Source organism: Psammomys obesus, unplaced genomic scaffold, assembly GCF_907164565.1.
Source record: "Psammomys obesus unplaced genomic scaffold, mPsaObe1.curated_primary_1811, whole genome shotgun sequence".
In the NCBI taxonomy this organism is placed as follows: Eukaryota; Metazoa; Chordata; class Mammalia; order Rodentia; family Muridae; genus Psammomys; species Psammomys obesus.
The window spans coordinates 1666227-1687035 of NW_026594311.1; the positions used below are offsets into that span (position 1 = coordinate 1666227).

The window sequence follows — 20809 nt, forward strand, 5'->3', positions numbered from 1 at the left end:
TTTGGGCCTCTTTGGCTTCTCCCAAACTTTAGGTGGACAAAATAGTAGCCTCTAAGTGCTTGGCAGCCATGTGGCTCCACCTCCCCACCCCCTAACTCTCAAGTCGTTCTTACTCGCTCTGCCGCTGGGCTTGTCAGTGCAGCTGTGTTTGGACCTGAGCGCTCTGGCTCCTTTTATCTGACTGCGTGCCATTTTTGTCAGCGACAGCACAATGCCACAGCAGTGCTGTCTGCACTGAGAAGTGAGGAGAAGTGACAGCAAATGCTCAGAATGGAAGTGAGGAGGATATGTTTATGCTGAGTCCTGGACACAAGCAGCATTTTCTGCAATGCAGAGTCAAGTGTCCCAGGAGATAAATACCTGCTTCTGCCAACCCAATTCACACTCAATGCTTCATCCTCCATTATTTGTGTACGCACGACACTCCGCAGCTCCTGGGACAAGTGAGGATGTGTTCACTGAGTCTTTTCTGATTGAGTTTTTAAAGTTCGCAGCTATCACTGCTTATACCCAAAGAGAACAGGCAAGGCCCTGCTCACGTGTCTCTGTGAGCAAGCGCTTTACTGAGGTGGCCCCCGCCGGCCAATCCAGATGGAACTTGCACCAGCTACAGGACTGGTGCTGAGGGCAGTGCTCAGCAGGTGCAGGATGCTGCCACTCACACAGCCTCAAATCCGCAGAGTAACTGTGGAGTCCAGCACCGGAAGCCCAGTGAGGCAGCATCGCCTGCAGGAACAATGCTCGCAGCTGGAGGACGGTTTTCACCACACAGTGAGTCTAGACTGTCTAAGACCCCGTCCAAAAGCCAAAGCAAACAAGTGGGCCTGTGTGCACCAGACTGCTCATGAGTCTGATCCCTGCTGATCCCTCTTGAATAGATGAAGAGAGTGAGAGAGAGAGAACAAGTGGCCTTCTCAGGAAAGCAGTGAGCAGGAAAGCTTCAGCAGCGGGTTAACGGTCCTTCAGCAGAAGGGCCTTACAAGTGGCCCAGTTACAAAACAGAACAAAAAGCTGGGCGTGCTGCACACCTTTATTCCCAGCACTCGGGAGGCAGAGGTAGGCTGTTCTCCGTGAGTTTGAGGCTAGCCTGGTCGACACATCGAGTCTAGGACAGCCGGGGGTACACAGAGAAACCCTGTCTCAAAATAAAAAAAAAAATAAGTGGTCCAGCACTTTGGAACCTTAGATATTCCATGTGTGTGTGAATGTAAAATATCCAGCCCCAGGGATGTGTTGCATGTGTGTGTGGCATTGTAGAGTTGTTTTTTTTTTTTTCTTTTTTTTTTTGTTTGAGACAGGGTCTCTCTATATAGCCTGGTTAGTTAGAGCTCACTATGTAGACTATGCTGGCCTTGAACTCTGCCCTACTCTGCCCCCTGAGTGCTGGGAATAAAGGTGTGTGCCATCATGCCCAGCATTAGAGTTGGTTATTAGAGAGACTGCATGCCTTGTGTGGACGGATTAAAGAGGCTGCCGTTGTGAAGGGAACTGTATTGGCCAGCTGGTGGCTATAGGCAGGTTCTGTGACAGGCCCTCCTTTTTGCCTAAGGAAGGTCTTTTCCCAGAAGAGGAGATTGGGATCTGACACTTGCCCGGACAGAGGTATCACAGGTGACTTTCGATTTGGCGACTTTGGGTAACCAGAAATCCTTGTTTTGTGCCTCCTCCCCTCTGCTCCGCAGCGCGCGGCCACTCCCTGAGCCCTATAGCCGGAAGCCTCTCCGCCTACATGCAGTGCAGCTAAGAAGCACCTCCCTTGAGCCTCAGACTCTGCAGAATCTGTGTTTTAGAAGATTTTTTTCTGTTAATCTCTCTAGCAATCATTTTCTAGATCAAGCTGATAAGGCCTACGCAGTGCACAGAATAAACCTAAAGCTTGCGTCCACACACAGCCACTTCAGGGTGCCCACGTACTTGTCCGAGACCTTAGAGGAATTCTTCGCTCCCAGAGCCTTGGGAAACCCGGGGCTCCAATTTACTGTGCGTCTAGACAAGACTGCCATCTTCTGGCTGCACTGAGGAAGTGCGTGCCAACATAAATTCTCCTCCTCAGTGGAAAATGCTTGGCAGGCTGTACTGGACAGTCATGTGCTCTCTGATTCCTGGGTCCTGCTACCCTTTTAACTACATCCTATTCAAATAGATTAACTCGCTACATTTTAACTACATCATGTTCAAAGACCAATGTTGAAACACTAAGAATACATGATTGATTAATTATTATTAGACAGAATCTTCACTGTTTTAGTTATGTAGATCAAACTGGCCTTAAATTTGTGGCAATTCTACTGATACAGCCTCCTTCACCAGCAATTACAGGGCACATGCCACCATGCCCAGCTAAAAATACTTTTAGAAAATTAATTCTTTAAGGGCTGGGGAAGGTTGATGGTACGGTTCAGTAGACAAAGCACTTGAAGCCAAGCCTGATTAACTGCGTAAAAATCCCAGGATGCTCCGGGCATGGTGGTGCACAGCTTTAATCCCAACATTCAGGGAGGCAGAGGCAGGTGGATTGCTGTGAGTTCAAGGCCAGCCTGGTCTACAAAGTGAGGGCAGGACAGCCAAGGCTACACAGAGAAACCCTGTCTCAAAAACTACAAGAAAAAGATTCCAAGAATGCATGATGGAAGGAGAAATGTTCTGCTAGTTATTCTCTGCCCTTCCCATCCCTGTGGCACGCAGTAATAAATACACAAATAAGTAAGTAAATAATAAACATAATGAAGGGTGGGGGAGGCTCTGAGGTTCCGCAGTTAAAGCACTTGGCAAGCAAGCTTGAGGACTGGAGGGCATGTCCCCAGCACTCAGGTAAATGCTATGATGGCACCATGGCTGGACTCTTGGCACTAGGGTGCTAGAGATGGGTGTCCCAGGAGCAAGCTTGTCAGCCCAGCTCAGCATGCTGGCGAGCTACAGGTTTAGAGAGAGACCTCAATAGGACACCTGATGTCATTCTCTGACCTCTGTATAAACCTGTGAGAGAGCCTGGTTAAATAAGCCTGACCAACTCCATGACAGGCCTCATTTTCTTGCCTAGACAGAACAGGCCTAAGAGTTACAGGAAAAACAACAGAAAGGGCAACCAATCAGAAACAGCCAAGACATTTGGCCTGGGGAAGGTAAGGTTGCTTAACTACCCATTGGAAAAGCCCCCTAACTCCTGATCCTAGTCAGGTAGCCTGCATGGACACCGGCCAATTCCAATTGAGGTTATGTAGCCATAGTGGAAATTTCCCTTTCTGGCTTTAAAAGGGACCTGCTGGAGAGATGGCTCAGAGGTTAAGAGCACTGAGTTCAATTCCCAGCACCCACATGGTGGCTCACAACCATCTATAATGTGATCTGATGCCCTCTTCTGGCATCAGGTGTACATGCAGATAGGGCACTCATACACACACACAAAAAAAAATCCTCTCCCTGCTTCTGTCTCCTGAGTGCTGGGACTAAAGGCGTGTGCTCTTTATTGTTATTCTTGAACAATAAAGAAAATGAATAAAGTCCATGAGCCATGGACGTGGCATGTGTGTTGATGGGTCAGGAGTTACGGTGACATGTTCTCTCTCTCTCTCTCTCTCTCTCTCTCTCTCTCTCTCTCTCTCTCTCCTCTTTCTCAGGTCTCCTGTAGGCAGACTGTAGTCAAGCTTGGTCAAGCTTGCCATGGAGCTAACGGTAACCTTGAGCTACTGATGTTTGCTTGAAGATACCGTCTTACTTTGTAACTCAGGCTGGCCTTGAACTCATGACATTCATCCTGTCTCTCCTGCCTGAGTAGTGCTGGGTTTACAGGTGTGAACCCTTACACCATGCTATCTGCTCTTCTAGGAAGATATTCTTGTTTTTGCAGCTTCCTCTTCTGCGCACATTTTAGCGAGTACAGCCAGCCTGCGCACTGGTGGTGTGAACTTCCCTAAGAACGGAGTCAAACCTCACAGTCTCTGACAGGGAAGAGGTGTCAGGTGCAGCTGGGACACAGATGCCCTGAAGGCCAGGAAAGTGGGGAAACGGGAAACAAGTCTGTCTTAGGGTTTCTACCTCGATCCGGGACAAGTGTAGAGTAAAACCCTTGAAATGCTCAAGTGCTATGGCCTCTTAGCTAACATAACTGGGTGCGCATTGATCTTGGAGCCTGTGAGGTGACTCAGTGGTAAAGGGGCTGGCTGCCAGGCCCCGCCTTGACATTCTCTCACACACACACATGCGTTAAAAATTTTATGACACTCTTAGTGTGTGTGTGGGGGTGGATGGTGAGAGGACAACTTGGAGAGAGTTTTTCTGCTGCCCTGCCTGACATCTCTCTCTTTTTTTTAAAGGATTTATTTATTATTTATACAGTGTTCTGCCTGCATGCCAGAAGAGGGCACCGGATCTCATTCTAGAGGATTATGAGGTACCATGTGGTTTCTGGGATTGAATTTAGGACCTTTGGAAGAACAGTCAGTGCTCTTAACCTCTGAGCCATCTCTCCAGCCCTGACATCTCTTGATGGTCCTGTCCTGTCAGCAGGAGCGTTTCACCCATTAATGTCCCTACTGTACTTCTAGATCGATGAACCAGCCCACCCTCAACTTCATTATAGGACATCTGGTCATTTAATTAGTTCTTCCAGTGAATTCCAGGTAGCAGGTCAATTAGGTAAGATTTTTACTCCCTGAATAACTGTTTTCACCAAATTCATAAGTTGTTTTTTTTTTTTTTTTTTTTCCTGAGACAGGGTTTCTCTGTGTGGCCCTGGCTGGCTGTCCTGGGCTCACTTTGTAGACCAGGCTGGCCTTGAACTCACAAAGATTTACTTGCCTTTGCCTCCTGAGTGCTGCTCAGGAGCAATTAAAGGTGTGTGCCGCTGGCTGCTGTGCCCAACAAGTTTAGGATTTTTTATATGTATTTGCTACTTGTATATGTGTGTATGTTATGTGTGTGAGTGAGACACATGAGAAGTCCATTCTCCCATCCATCTTTACATGTCTTTGGGGAACTGAACTCACGTCAAAAGGTTTGGGAGCAAATGCTTTTATCTGTTAAACCATCTTGATGGCTCCAGCATTTTGGTATGTTTTTTTTGTTTTGTTTTGTTTTGTTTTGTTTCAAGGACATAGCGACTGGCTTCCTGCTGATGGGACCAAGAAGAAGCATGCAGGTATAGTTGCTGTTAGGGCATCTTTCTTTCCTTTATTTCTCTTGCTTTCTTCTTTCTTTTCTAGTATTTATTTACTTATTATGTATACAATGTTCTGTACTGCATGTATGCCTGCATGCCAGAAGAGGGCACCAGATCCCATTATAGCAACCATGTCGTTGCTGGGAATTGAACTCAGGACCTCTGGAAGAGCAGCCAGTGCTCTTAACCTCTGAGCCATGTCTCAAGTCCTAGGGTGTCCTTCTTGAATTACTGTTTATTTACATTTTTATTGCTTTCATCTGTAGTTATCTATTTTGCAGGTGTTTATGTGTATGCATATGGACAAATTTGTGCGATGGTTTACCTGTGGAGGTCAGAGGACAGTTTGTGGGAGAGGTCTTTCCTTTCACCACGTGGGTCCTAGGGACCAAGTTCAGGTCAAGTTATCACACTTGAAGGCAGGCATCTTTATCTGTTAAGCCATTTTGCAGGCTCTTGGTTTTCTATCTTTCTCTCTTTCTTGTCTCACTGTAGCCCTGGCTGCCTGGGAATTTGATTGCTAGACCAGGCTGGCCTTGAACTCTCAGAGATCCAAACGTTGGGACTTAGCCATGTGCCACCAGGCTGGATCTCTCTGAGAGGTGCTAGCTGCTGTGCTGCGAGGATACTCAGCAGCCCGAAGTAAAGGTCCCCATGGCAAAGAACTAAGGCTCCCTGTGCCATTGCCTCACTAACCTGGTAGGCCTTGGAGCGAGTCACATGACCACAAGGGTTGTGACCTGGAAACCTCACAAAATATCCCGAGTCCGAGCTGGGTTTGGTGGTGCACAGCTGTAATCCCAGCATTTAGGAGCCTAAGGCAGGAGGATTTGAAAACCAGCCCTGGTTACAAACAAGACTCAAAACACCCCTCGATGGGGGGCAGAAACAAGTACCCAGTTAAGCTCTTCTCAGATTCTGGACCCGTAAGGGCTATGGAGTTACAGACAGTTGTGAGCTGCCATGTGGTTGCTGGGAATTGAATCTGGGTCCATTTAGAAGAGCAGACAGTGCTCTTAACCACTGAGCCACCTCTCCAGGCCTCCATAAGCACGATGGTATAGTAAATGCTTACCAGCCAGATGTGGTGGCATGTGCTTGTAATCCCAGCATTCTGAGAGCTGATGCAGTCAGGACCCAGGGATTGTGGTCAGCCTGGGCTATCGTGTCTAACTACTACATTTAGGGGTGATTTAAAATATAGAAATAGATACCTAAGATAGATAGGCAGATGGAACAGCTTTTGCGGGTCTGTGTGAAAATTCAAGCAAATGGCTTTCCCTTCTCCTTTATGGCTACATTTTAAGGGATCATTTGTCTTTGCTTTGTTTGCTGGCAGGGGACAAGGGCAGAGAGAGGTCACCATCTGCACAGCTTTGATTGCCTGTTCTTGAGGAGCTGGTATGAGCATGGCAGGGCCAGAGAGACATGGAGGGCCAGCACCGGGAAGAAAGGGGGTGCTGGGGAAGAGGCCCTCAGGATCTGGAGGGTGTGGCTTCTGCCAACTCTCTTGGCCTCACTAATGCCACCAGTACGAATTGCTAAAACTTTTACAAATATTTGAAGGACACACATCTTCAGTAGATCAGCGGTTTGGTGAATCATCATTCAGCAAGGTAATCATTTGGCCAAATGACTTTTGGCCAGCATGCATCTGACAAGGTGAGTCACTGCAATCAGTGTGCGCCTAACCAAGTGATATGTTATAATTTTTATGTCCCTATGGCAATAATCAATAGTTTATTTGTGAAAGACGCTAATAGCTTCATGCTTCCTCTTCCTTTTTTTTTTTTTTTTTGTTTTTTTTGTTTTTTACTTTTTGTTTTTGTTTTTTTGAGACAGGGTTTCTCTGGGTAGCTCTGGCTATCCTGGAGCTCACTAGGTAGACTAGGCTGGCCTTGAACTCAGAGATCCACCTGCCTCTGCCTTCTGAGTGCTAGGGTTAAAGGTGTGTATCATGTCCTTTTTTCCCAGAGCTAGGGAATATGCCACCACTGAGTCACACTTCCCTTCTTTTAAAGTTCCCAACTAAGCTGTTAGGAGCACTGGCTGGCAGCTGGGCACGGTGGCACATGCCTGTAATCCCAACACTTGAGGAGGCAGAGGCAGGCAGATCGCTGAGTTCGAGGCCAGCCTGGTCTACAAAGTGAGTCCAGGACAGCAAAGGCTGCATGGAGAAACGAAAACCGAAAACCCCAAACCAAACCGAAAAAGCACTGGCAGCTCTTCCAGAAGACCTGGGTTTGGTTCCCTGCAACCACATAATAGCTCACCACCATCTGTAACTCCAGCTGCAGGGGATTTGCTGTCTTCTTCTGACCTCCACAGGCAACAGACGCCCATGCAGGCAAAACACTCATATCCATAAAATAATAATTCATTTTTTTACACGTAGGTGGGTGTGCTGACACATGCCTTTAATCCCAGCACTTGAGAAGCAAAGGCAGACTGTGTGAGTTCCAGGCCAGAATGACTACGTGTGAGACACTGTCTCCAACATAAAAACAAAATGAAATAAAAAAATTATTCCTGGGCAGTGGTGGTGCACGCCTTTAATCCCAGCACCTGGGAGGCAGAGGCAGGTGGAGCTCTGTGAGTTTGAGGACAGCCAGGGCTACACAGAGAAATCCTGTCTTGAAAAACAAAGACAAAAACAAAATTGTTTTTTATTTAGCATGTGTGTTTAGGCGTGTGCTCCTGTGGAAGTAAAAGGGCATCTTGTGGGAGTTGGGAATCAGTTCTTCCCTTCCATGTGGACACTGGGGATTGACCTCAGGCTGGCAAGCTTGGTGGCCTGTGCCTTAACCTCGAGCCACCTCACCAGCCCTATTTTTTTTTGTTGTTGTTGTTGTTTTTTGAGACAGGGGCTCACTAGCTCAAGGGACTGGCCTCAAGCTTGTTGGCTTTCGCCTCCCTAGTTTCTCTGCTCTAGGGAAGGGACATAATGAATGACTGCTACTTTAAACTGCTAGTTCTGATAAGTCCCCACTGGCCACCAATTCCTGCAAAGCAGTGATAAGTGGGGAGATAAATTCCAGGCGGGACCACTATGGAGAAGTCCTCTCTCAGCTCTGATTCTGGCTTAGCTTACATGGGACGGTCATTAAAAGAAACTCTGAAGTCCACAGGGAGGTAGAAGCCCTAAGATGGCCTGGGGCATTGGCCTCGGCACCCTGCTTGCTTGTTTATCCTTCAGAGTGAAGGGGGCAGGAACAGGTGCTGGAGCTCCTGGAGTGGGCGAAGGCGGCCCTGGCCACAGCACTGCTTTCCCTCCCATCCTCCGTGGGCATCACACCATGAAGACATCATCACACAAACTTTCCACCCTTCAGGACACACTAACTTAATGGGAAGCCAGGGGTTGCTGGATGGCTCCGCAGTTAAGAGCTCTTGTTGCTCTTGCAGAAAACTGGAGTTCAGTTTCAGCCCCCACATTGGCTGGCTCATAATTGCCTATAACTCCAGCTCGAGGGGATCCAATGTTCACTTGTGGCCTCTGTGGGCACCCAAACCTGCAGGAATATGCACATACATGGACACACACACACACACACACACACACACACACACACACACAGAGATAATACATTTTTTTCTGAGACAAGGTTTCTCTGTGTAGCTCTGGCTGTCCTGGAACTCACTCTGTAGACCAGGCCAGCTTCTTCGAGCTCACAGAGACCTGCCCATCTCTGCCTCCCGTGGGCTGGGATCAAAGGTGTGTGCCACCTCCACTCTGCTCGCGTCCTGTGAGTCCGAACAGGACACAATGTTATGCTGTTTAGGAGGCTTTGGCCACAAAAGGCCAGGCAGCTTCACGCTGGATGTTCTTGGATGTTCACAGAGGCCACGTCCTCACAGAGGCCGCGCCTTATGTGCTGCCGTTGATGGTCCTGGCTGAGTACTTCCCAAGTACTTCAGCCTCTTAAATTAGCCCCAAGACCAAGATTTTCTTCAGATATAAAAGTTAAGTAGTGAAGGCAAAAAAACTTAGAAATCAGAATAATTATTATTTTGAAACAGTATTTAGCAAGGCATGGTGGCACACGCCTTTAATTCCAGCAATGGGGTAGGCAGAGGCAGATGGATCTCTGTGAGTTTGAGGCCAGCCTGGCCTACAAAATCCAGGACAGCCAAAAATACACACAGAGAAACCTTATCTTAAAAGAAAAAAAGAAAGAAAGAAAGAAAGAAAGAAAGAAAGAAAAAAACCTCTCTAATATTTGCAAAAAGGAAAGTTAAAGGAAAACCTTTTCATGATAAATAATATATCCAAACATGTTGTGCAAACAGGATGAGGAAGAGTGCTGGAGCCATATGGGTGGGACTGACTCTTGGACTAGGGGCAGGTGTTAGGATCACAGTGGTGAGCTAGATGTGGAGGCAGAGGCAGGAGGATCAAGAGTTCCAGCCAACGCTGGGTTAGTTTTCAAGATCAGGGAACAGGAAAACAAAACAAAGCTAAACTAAACAAAACCAACCAACCAAGCAACCAACCAACCGACCAAACCAGGGTCCAGCCCACATGATGGAGTGTGAGGAACAAACGAAGGCCAGAGTGAATGTGTGTCACGGAAGCGAGCACAGCCATGTCAAGGACCCCGTGCCTCAGAGCTGTGGAAATGGCCACGTCTTCTCTGGGTGACCCTTGGAGGATGGCAAAGGCTTCTGCAGGACCAAGTACAGGTGCGGAGGAGTGGCAGGTCTTCAGCTAAAACTGGAGTATCCGCAGACTATAAACCTTGGCTTCCCCCTCCCAGCTGCTCACGGCCTGAGACTGGGTCAGCTGCCTCCTGGATTCAGTGTGAACGCATGAAGTGCGTGCTGCTCTTAGAGGGCACAGTCCACCTGATTCCAGCCTCTCCCCTCCCTCTCCCCGTCTCCCCTCTTCCCCCTCCCTCCCCTCCCCCGCTTTCTGTATGTGTTCCCATCTACTGGCTGTTCTTTATTCATTCCCTCATTGCCCAAGTCAGGTTTCTAGGGACCAGCCAAAGTAGGGAGGTAGAGTTGAGAGAATCATGAGTTTAAGACCAGACTTGGCCGAGTGTGGTGCTGCATGCCTGTAATCCCAGTACTTGGGAAGCCAACGGAGGATGGAGTTCAAGACCAGCCTACACTGCATAATGGACACAGTCTCAAAAGGCCAAAAAAAAAAAAAAAAAAAAAAAAAAAAGAGAGAGAGAGAGAGAGAAGGAAAAAGGCCATCACCATATGCTTTCACCATTGTTCCCTCAAACCTTCTGACAACCCGGTAGGTTGCAGACTTTGTATCCTTAGGATTGTTTTGAGAAACAATGAAATGACCTATGGAAGGCCAATAAATGAAAACTTATGGATGCCATCAGTCTTCAAATTAGTCTTTTTTGTTTTTGTTTTTCCAAGAAAGACATTTTCTAGGGTGTTTTTGGTTTGTTTTGTTATGAGACAGTTGTGTTACACGGCTCAGGCTGGCTTGGAATTTGAGCTTCTCCCGTCTCAGCCTCCCAAGTGCTGGGAACAGAGGTGTGCACCACTGGGCTTCCCTTTCCTTTCTCTCATTGCTGATGCCCAACCCAGGCCTGTGCAGCAGCCGAGCATCACTGAGTTGCAGCCTTAGCTCAGTCAGGGGCTTCAGTGAAGCCGGCAGGAACCAGATGAGAGACAGCTCTGGCCCTAGCCGGTTGTAACATATACAAATGAACGATGACCACTGTTACCCGAGTAACTTGCTGACTAGAGGAAGCTGGCCTCTTCCCTCTTCCGTCAAGGTCAGTTTGGACAGCCAGCAACAGGCTCTTTGGAGGCCGACTTTGGAGAGCCGCCTCTCCATGCCACCGTTGGTGCCCTGGGGGCCTCCTTACCTTCATACTGGACTTCCAGGTGCACCGTGGTCAAAATCTTCAGCACATGGTCTACGATGCTGGGGTGTGTCGCTCCAACGATTGACTGACAGGACAGAAAAAGGATGACAGGCCTGACTCTTGAGGCTTAGAAGTGAAATGAGGACCCCTGGACAGCTAGGCTGTGGAGGTGAATTGACTCTAGTCTTTATCTCAAGATGCCTTAAGCCAAATCTCTTGGCTGCCTGTTAGGACAAGCAGGACCAAGGTCTGTGACTATGGCTTGGGGAGGGAAGACACGTGACGGAGAGACTACTCATCCTGGATCCTAAATCTTTCTCTGGAATCTCACCTTTCAGTTAACTTATTTTTTACCTCTTCAAACTTTACCTACCACCTTCACCAACCAGTGAGGAGACAGAGTCATGCTTACAAGGGCCTACCGAAGTGCCAGCTGTAGGAGGCACAGGGTGGCAACTGTGAGACCCTCAGGTCTGATCAAAGACTCTCCTCCCACTGGCTCTCTGTGTAGCCTTGGCTGTCCTGAAACTCACTGTGCAGAGCAGGCTGGCCCTAAACTCACAGAGACCCTCCTGCCTCTGCCTCCCGAGTGCTGGGATTAAAGGTGTGCCCCACCACTGCAGGGCCCCTTGGGAAATTAAAAGGCCAAAGCATTACCGAGGGCCACTGGAGTCCAAACCTAAGTTTTCCCACATGAACCTGACTTCTCTTTTCCAGGTCTCTCTCAGTGCTGTATAGCTCACCCTATCGGCAAAGCCCAAAGCTAGATGGCGTCTTTGATGTCTGTTTTTGGTTCCACACCTTCCGGCTCAGAAAAGTCTACCCATCTTGGTCACCTCAGCACCCACTCTCTTCAGGCCTTGCTGTTGTCTGCCTCCCTCCAACCCAACCTCTGGAGCACTTGCGAGAGCTCTCACCATTCCTGTCAAAGCCACGTTCCCCTCCTTCCTAGGCGCAATGCCATCATGCCTCCAGTCTGACTTCACTCACATTCTAGGGCAGAAGCTCAGAAAAACAAAGCGCTTTTCCAGTCAGTGAGATCTGGCCTCTTCCCTTCCACCTGCCTACAGAAATGCCGTGCTTCTCTCCCTGTCAAAGGGACGCCCTTAATCTTTCCTCCTTGTCGCTTGTCTCAACCACTTTGAAGTCTGCCAATATCTTTCTGATCCTTAAATAAACAGGACAAATCACTCTGCCGGGAGACATGAAGTCCTTGCCCCACCGTGGCCTTCGGAGGTGACGCTGATTGAATAGCAGGCAGGAGGTGGGAGGCCGAGCTCTGCCTCTCAGGTCAGTGCGAAGTGCTGCCTGGAAAGGTAATTGTGAGGCTGTGACGTGAATCAGTGAATCAGAGCTCCAGAGCATAGCTGTGGCTCACCTGGGCCGTCCTGAGAGTCTGCAGGGCCAGCTGCTGCGCTTTCGGGGACCCACAGGGCAGCAGAGCTATCAGACCTTTGTACACCTGGTTCTGGTACTTGGGATTGCCATGAACCAAGGTATCCAGCAGGACCTGCACTTCCTCCTGCGTCTCTTCTGACTTAGACTTCGCCAGAAACTCCACTATGGCTCTCACTCCTGGGCGAGGAAGAGAAATCGGACAGGATTTAAGAGAACAGTTCCCACTCAAGTTTGCATGACGGCAATTGCTTTAAGAACTTTTCAACCGAGCTTGTTTAACCAAAGAGGCTCAGTTTTCATGTTGTGTTACTGTCCTGTTTACTTCCAGCTATGAGAGTAGTTTTCTGCAGCACAGGTTGCGTGCTTGGTGTGTGTGTGTGTGTGTGTGTGTGTGTGTGTTTGTGTTTGTGTGTGTGTAGCTTAGAGGGAAAATTTTTGCCCAGAATTCATGAGGAGGCCACAAGTTTGCTATTCAGTAAAGAAACAACATAAAAAGTGTTCCATCTGTACATTTTGTAGGTTCGTTAAAAACTTCAAAGCACAGTTTTATTTTGTGCTGGTCACAGAAGTCCTTCTTTCCAGACTGTAACCTTTTTTAATTTACTTTTTATTTTTTTAGACAGTCTTATTATGTAGCCCTGGCTGTTCTGGAACTCACCATGCAAACCAGGTTGAGCTCAAGCTCACAGAGATATGTTTATCTCCCTCCTAAGTATTGGAATTAAAGGTAGGAACCACCATAGTCGGCTGACCTATAATCTTTTTAAGGACATTTTTTTTTAATATTATTCTTTATAAAGTTTAGCTTATGAGTATGTGTTTTGCCTGCACGGATGCCTGTGTACCACTCTGGAGTCGGGTACCTGCAGAGGCCAGAAGAGGGTGTCAGATTTCCTGGAAGTAAACTTACAGACATTGGTGAACCATTGTGTGTGTGAGTGCCGGCAACAGAGCACTCGATAGAAAGAGCAGCCAGGGCTGTGAACCACCTCTCCAGAAAGAGAGGTATTTATTTATCTGTTTTTGGTTTTTCGAGACAGCTGCCAGGCTGACTTCAAACTCACAGAGATCACCCTGCCTCTATCTCTCCAGTATTGGGGTTAAAGGCCTGCGCCATCATCCCTGGAAAGATATTCTTAGTTTTATGCGTTTGGGTGTTTGCCTATACAGTTATGTGTACATCATAGGTGCACCTGGTGTCCACCGAGACCGGAAGGGACTGTTGGATCCCCCGGAATTGGAGTCACAGTTCTGAGCTACCATGTGGGTGCTGGGAATGGAGCCTGGGTCATCTGCAAGACCAGTAAATGCTTTTAACAGCTAAGCCATCTCTTCAGTCCCTTGGCATTCAATAATTTTAACTCAGTTTTGTTGCTAGCATTAGTCATAATGATTTTACATAGATTTTACATAGATTTTACACAGCTAATAAACGTTTGTTGACTGTGTGTGTGGAAAAGGATACATTGAAGTGGAAGACTGAAGGCTGGACAGTGGTGGCACACACCTCTAACCCCAGCATTTGAAAAGCGGAGGTAGGTGGATCTCTGAGCTTGAGGCCAGCCTGATTTACAGAGCGAGTTCCAGGACAGCCAGGTCTCCACAGAGAAAACACACACACACACACACACACACACACACACACACACACACACACGACTGTGGATGTGGTTTGGTTTTAAGAGTACTTGTTTAGCATTTGCCAAGCCCTGAGTTTGATGCTCAGTGTGGCGCTGAATGCTTATAATCCTAGCTCTCAGGAGGTAGAGACAAGAAGATCAGACGTTCAAGGGCAACCTTGGCTACTGTGGTGGTTTGAGTAAGATGTCCTCCGTATCCGGCATTTCCACACTTGGTTCCTACTTATTTGGGGGAGGATTAACCAGATGTGGCAACAGCTAAGAAACTAATTCCTGGGACAGGCTTTGAGGGTTTGAGAGACTGGCCATTTCAGGCAAGGTCTATCTGCTTCCAGTTTGCGGCTTAAGATGTGAGTTCTGCCGATTTAGCCAACACATCTGCTGCTTGCTGCCATCTTGCCCACCATGATAAACCCTTAACCTCCAGGACCCATAAGTCCCAAACAAACTCTTCCTTCTGTGAGTGGTCTTGGTCATGGTGTTTTATCACGGCAACAGAAAAGTAACTAAGACACTACACAGAGAGTAAGGGTCCAGCCTGGGCTCGATGGGACCTTGTCTCAAAACCAAACAAGGGTTAGAGATGGCTCAGTGGTTAAGAGCGCATGCTTGAAAAAAATAAAATTAAAAAAAAAAAAGAGCGCATGCTACATGATACTGAGTTCACATTCCAGCACTGAGTTTTGAGCCAAGCACCCTTGTAACACGATTGACATACTTCATATGCCTGTAACCCAGCTCCAAAATGGGTGGGGACGGGGGCTTGGCAGCTTCTAGCCTAGCCAAGAAAACTCAATCCCCAGTTCCAGGGAGACACCTGCTTCAAAGAGAGGAGAATGAAAGAGGTTGACATTCATCATCATCTTCTGGTTTCTGCAATGCACTCACGCACACATACACATCACAAGTAAACTAAAAGCTAGAGAAGTATGTCTGAATCTATCATCCTTTGAGCAAACGACAGTCAGGGAAGCCACAGATCTGCTCTTGAGGCTGTGATGTGGACAGAGAAGCTCACTGGGGAAACTGGAGCTTCCTGGGCACCGAGCTGTTCTATGATAGCTTTTCCCCATGGCAGTGTGGGTGCTGGCCGCTCCACCCAGGCACTGGGCGATGCGTCCGCAGGCTGGCACACCCAGGACATACCGTAGCTCTCACAGATGAGCTCCTTGTACTTCCTGCCAGTGTTTGCGATGATCTGAAGTAGTTTGATGGATTCCTTCTTGTCCTCTTCCTTGATCTTCTCTAGGCCAAGTATCTCCAGCAGAGTTAGGACACCTCCAATCTCAAGAAATTCTATCAGGTACCGATTGCTGGCCGGGGGGAGACCACACAGAAGCTTGAGTGGTCCCTCAGCACTGAACTGAAGGCCTCCAAGGCCAGCATACTGCCTTCACACACTTGCCTCTGACCCAGGAGATGTCCACAGGCATACACAGGATTGTTCGGATTTTAAATTTTAATATATATATAAATATATATAATATCATATAAAATATTATAACACACGTACATATGTGTATAGATTACATCTCATAATGTTGCCTTGAACTTGCTATCCTGCTACAGCTTCTGAGACACCGAGATCACAGGCAGATGCCAGCCAAAAAAACACCAGAACGAAACCCAACAGGCATTTGTCTCTTTCTAGTCTCTGTGTCTGCCCTCTGCTTTTTTTTTTCTCTTTGTTTTCTTTTCTTTTCTTTCTTTCTTTTCTTTTTTTTGGACAGGGTCTCACTATGTAGACTGGCACTGCTATATGGACCAGGCTGGCTTTGAACTTGCTGTGACTACTGGGATTACTGGTGTGAGCCCCCACAGCTAGTCAAATCTGATTCCTTTCCTTCTCTCCCTCTCCTTCTCTCCACTCCTCTCCCCTCTCTTTCCCTCCCCTTCCCTTTTTTGTAGTCCCCTTCTTTCTATAATGGCACTTTGTCCTTTGGTGAACCATACTTCCTCCACACAGGGGCCATGCGGATTTGGTGGGACACACATGTGACCAGGGGTGTTGTGTCATCCTTCTGACTGCAGAAGGCTTGTTTGGGTGAGTAACCTACGCCGGTTCCCTAGAGGACCCTGTGGGAACAGACACACTCTTGCTGGTATGGCTGAGCTACAAGGATGGATTCCGGAGAGCCCGAGGACCGGTACACAGGGGCCTCTGAATACAGGACTGACTGAAGGTGACATTACATTGAGGGAAAGCACTGGTCACATTAGTGAAGCCCCTGGGTCTGATCAGGCCTGATATATGGATGCTCACCCTCTGGGCTTTTCCAGCTAAGTGAGCCAATAAATCCTCCCTTCCCAAGGCTAATGTAGACGGATTTTTATTTTTATTTTTATTTTTATAATTCTCAATATGGTGCTGAATAGAGAAGGGTCAATGGGAAACAGGATGAAGAAGCAACTAGAGGAGAAACACTGCCCCCGCTGGCCATTCCCAAGGTTCTGACACACCGGTGGTACCCAGAACCTATGGCTCCATGTGGCCTGAACGCCAAGGACACCGGACACCGTGAACCTGACCTGCCACTGAGACCCAGAGTCCCTCTGGGGTGACTCACCTGCTCACAGCTGACAAGAAGATGCCAATGGACCTCAGGATCTTTTCTAAATCCAAGCCAGTCATATAGCTGCAGCAGAGTTAAAGAACGCTTCTGGGAGGTTTTCCACTTAGATTGATACATGGCACTGCCTGGGGCCATGACGAGGGTGGGGATGACCTGTGCCTTTCACCCCGAGAGGAACCAGGGACAGAAGGGCAGAGCTGGCACGTGTGTGCGTGTGTTTGTGTATGTATGTTTGTGTGTTTATGTGTGTGTTTGTGTGTGTGTGTGTGTGTGTTTGTGTGTGCATGCTGTTACCTCCTTCCCTGCTCTTTAAGAGAGCAAGGCAGTCCAGCCATCTGGACTCTTCAGGCTCCCTCGGAAGCAAAGAGGTTCCCATAAATGCAAATGTTTGGAGAAAAGCAACTGACGTCAGTTTCCCAAGTCTCCCAGAGCCACGCTTGGGTCTCAGCACAGCTCATCATTTTGGGCCTCACTCCTAGACTTCTCTACAAAGAATTAGCTTTAGCCATGTGTGGTGAATCCCAGCACTCGGGAGGAGAGGCAAGTAGATCTCTGTGAATTGGAGGCCGCCTGGTTTACAAAGTGAGTTCCAGGACAGCCAGGGTTGTTATACAGAGAAACCCTGTCTCAAAAACAAAAACAAAAACAAAGCAAACAACAACAAAAGAATTAGCAACGTCATTAATTCTCCATTCTGTCCTTGCTCAAAGTTTTGCACTGGAGGTCACTATCTTTTGAAGAATTGCATTGCTTCTTAATAAGAATAACAGGAAATGGAGGAAAAATTAAACTCTGATTTAAAACAACCTCAGTATTTAATGTTATTTTTTAATGCGAGTCTTTGCAAAAAGCCTCACTGTAATAAAGCATCCTGAGCACACTTCAGCTCAAATACAAGGTATGAAATCAAGCCACAGCAGAGAGGGAACCAGTCAACAATTACCAGGCTCATAACACATCACAGGCTCTTAGAACACTTAAGAAATTAGCTGGAATTATTGCAGTCCATGAGGATGACGGAGAGCTTCCAGGACTGATAAAGGCTAATGTAATGTGCTGGAGGTAATGGTGCTTTGTTGGGGGGGTGGGGTGAGGCAAATTATCTCTGCTGCACCCCAGTTCCCAGGATGCCAATAGAAGAAGAGACAGATTGGCTCATTAGGAAAGGCTCTTTACTGCGAAAACAGTGCTTGCTCTGGAGCCAGGCTCCCCTGCCTGTTGCCATCATAGCCTGAGCCAGGCGATGAGCCCACAGCTGCTGCAGAGTTCCTCTCTGGTCCTAATCCCTGCCCTGCTCCTGCCTCTTTTTAAGTTACTAGCTAGGCTGACCAGTTTCTATCATCTTCTTTTCCCTTTCCCCCAGGCTAATCATAATTTCAGTCACTTATTATAAACGCTTTTCTTCTTTCCTGCCTTCCTTTCCCATCTTTCTCCTCCTTTCCCAGCTCTCCCTCTTTCCATTCCTCCTTCCCCCATCCCTCTCTTTTCCCTCCCTTTCTTCTTTCCCTCTTTCTTGAAAGGGTCTTGATATGTGTAGCCCAGGCTAGTCTGGAACTCAAGATGCTCCTCCTTCAACATCCTGAATGCTGGGAACCCAGGTGTGCAGCATCATACCCAGCTCTACTCAACCTTTCAAGGCTTGTTTTTCTTATCTGTGAGATGGGAATCTTAGAAATCACCTATCAGGCTAACTGTTAGGCTCAAAGGACATAATATATGAACGAATGGTACAGAGCTCAGGGCCTAGAACATAAAAAGACTATAAATGGCAGCTAATAGTGGCACCATCATTGTATAAATTGTTGCTTGTACTGATGTGCTATGGAAGTTTGAGAATGACAGAAGATTTAGGCTTATGTGGTCAGTTTTGCGAAGGATAGCAATGTTAGATTGGCGCCTTTTCCTCCCAGGTGAACACCTGCAGGTCTTGGTGGGAAGGATTTCTAACTCAATACACTGTCACTTCCGCTGGGCTACTCCTAATGGCAGGATCACAAAAAAAGATAAGTTGCAGATAAGTCTAGATATGGGAAGGAGGTCTACAGCCATAGATGAACAGCGTGGTTCACAGAGCCATTCTGTGCGCTCTGGCTCCCAGACGCATGACATACGGAGAAGGCGCGATGTCCGTGTATGAAATGCACCAAGTACAACAGAGAAGGGGTGAGCAGAGCGTTTTGGGGGGGGGGGGGAAGACAGTAACAGCACATCCCTGAAGCCCCAGCACCTGGGAGGCTGAGAGGGGAGGATCACGCGTTTGAGGGTAGCCTGGGTTACACAGCAAGATCCTGTGAGGAAAGGAAAATGAGGGCAGAGGTTGCTGTATAAGGGCTGAAACTAGGCGAGGTGGGGGACACACTTGCTTTAAAGAGGCACGAACACCAACTCCCTGATCAAATCCATCATGTTTCTTCCTTCTTTTCTCCTTTTCCTCCCTCTTTCAGATAGGCAGGGTCTCATGTAACCTAGACTGAACTCTTGAACTTTTTATACAGCTGAAGGTGACCCTGCATTCCTGATCCTCCCACCTCCATTTCCCAAGTTCTAGGATCACAGACATTTGCCGACATGCCTGCCTGGCTTGCCTTGCTCTCCCTTCCTTTGGCCTCACATTAAAGCCAAGTGAGGCTCACATCTGTAATCCCAACACTCGGTGGCAAAGGCAGGGAGAAGGAATGAAGACAAAGGGGGCTTACAGAAGGGCAGAGGGTTCAGGCAAGGAGAACACATAGGTCTGAGGTGGGCTGGAGGGTGAGGGGTGAACTCAGTGACGGGAACTTGCCTAGCGTGTGGAAGAGCAGAAGTGCTGTGGCGACCACAGGCAGGCAGCACAACAGCTTCGGTCCACTTACCGTCTGCAGAGACCAAAACTTCCTTCAGTCCTGACCTGCCTCCGGGACCCTAAACCACACAGGCAACGCCAACTTGTTCCCAAACACTTTTTTTTCCACAGATCTGTTTATATATATGTTTTAAGGTTTGTATATATATATAAAGGTTTATTTGTTTGTTTTAAACATATATATAGAAATAAACTTTTAAACGTATATATACTTATATAAACATATATGTATATATACATGCATGTACACACACACACATATGAATGAGTGCTTTGCCTGAGTGTGCATTCACATACCAGAAGAGGGCATCGGACCCCATTATAGATAGTTGTAAGCCACCATGTGGTTACTGAATATTGAACTCAGGACCTCTAGGAGAGCAGCCAGTGATTTTAACCAAATTTGCTCCTCTTTTTATGTTCTCTTCCCATCCACCTAGTTTCATAAACCAAAAGTGTAAGAGTCCAGCTGAGGCCAAAAGTTGGATGTCTGCAGGCAAAGAGCTCAGGTTCCAGAAGGAAACTGGAGACTGGTCCAGCTGGCGTGATGTTGGCACCATAAGAACGGATCTGATTATTCAGAAACAGAAGGGGACAAGCAGAGAAAAGGCAGGGATTGTTTGCCTGACCCCAAGAGTTAAGGGAAGGAAGGCCAAGGAAGAGATGGACCAGCCAGAAGGAATGAGGAAACCTAAGAGCCGCCTAACAGGATTGAAGGGAAGTGTCTGGAGAAGTGGGAGGGGTTGGCTGACAAATGCCATCGAGAGGGCAAGTGTAAGGAATGAGGATGTGGTCACTGGGCTTTGCAGTTAGAAACCACTGGAAGTCCTGGGAAGCCCTGCACTGGAGAGCCGGGCAAGCAGAAGTGAGACTGCGGTGGGCAGGAGAAACAGAAGAGGGGAGACAGCCAGACACAGTGACCTTTTCAGCAACTTTCATCCTGAAGGGGAAGGGCTGGCTGAGCACAGGGTTGAGACTAGGATCTAATTTTAATTTTTAGAGTAAATGCCAGACACAGTGACACGTCTGTGACCCCAGCGCATGGAAGGCAGACGCAGAAGGGTCAGGACATCTTTGGTAACACAGTCTTTGAGGCTGTCCTGGGCCGTATAAGACTCCCCACAACAACAACAACAACAACAAAAGGATGGGTGGGCTGGAGAGATGGCTCAACTGTCAAGAGCACTGGCTGCTCTTCTAGAGGACCCAGGTTCGATTCCCAGCACCTACATGGTGGCTCACAACCACCTGTGACTCCAGTTCCAGATGATCTGATGGTCTCTTCTGGCCTGCACAGACACACATGCAGCCAGGACACACACACACACACACACACACACACACACACACACACACACACA

The 20809-nt window shown here is 47.8% G+C and overlaps 1 protein-coding gene across 2 annotated transcripts in view; it reads right to left on the minus strand.

Annotated features, from left to right (window-relative positions):
* Positions 1-20809, minus strand: part of Armh1 (armadillo like helical domain containing 1) — a 41241-nt gene that overhangs the window by 3113 nt on the left and 17319 nt on the right. For both annotated transcript variants that reach the window (XM_055618417.1, XM_055618418.1), the window contains 4 exons: positions 16601-16669; positions 15180-15346; positions 12374-12570; positions 10996-11080 (listed from right to left, as the gene is read on the minus strand). In XM_055618417.1, coding sequence (XP_055474392.1) covers positions 10996-11080; positions 12374-12570; positions 15180-15346; positions 16601-16669 — 518 coding nt within the window. The remainder of the gene's footprint in view (positions 1-10995; positions 11081-12373; positions 12571-15179; positions 15347-16600; positions 16670-20809) is intronic.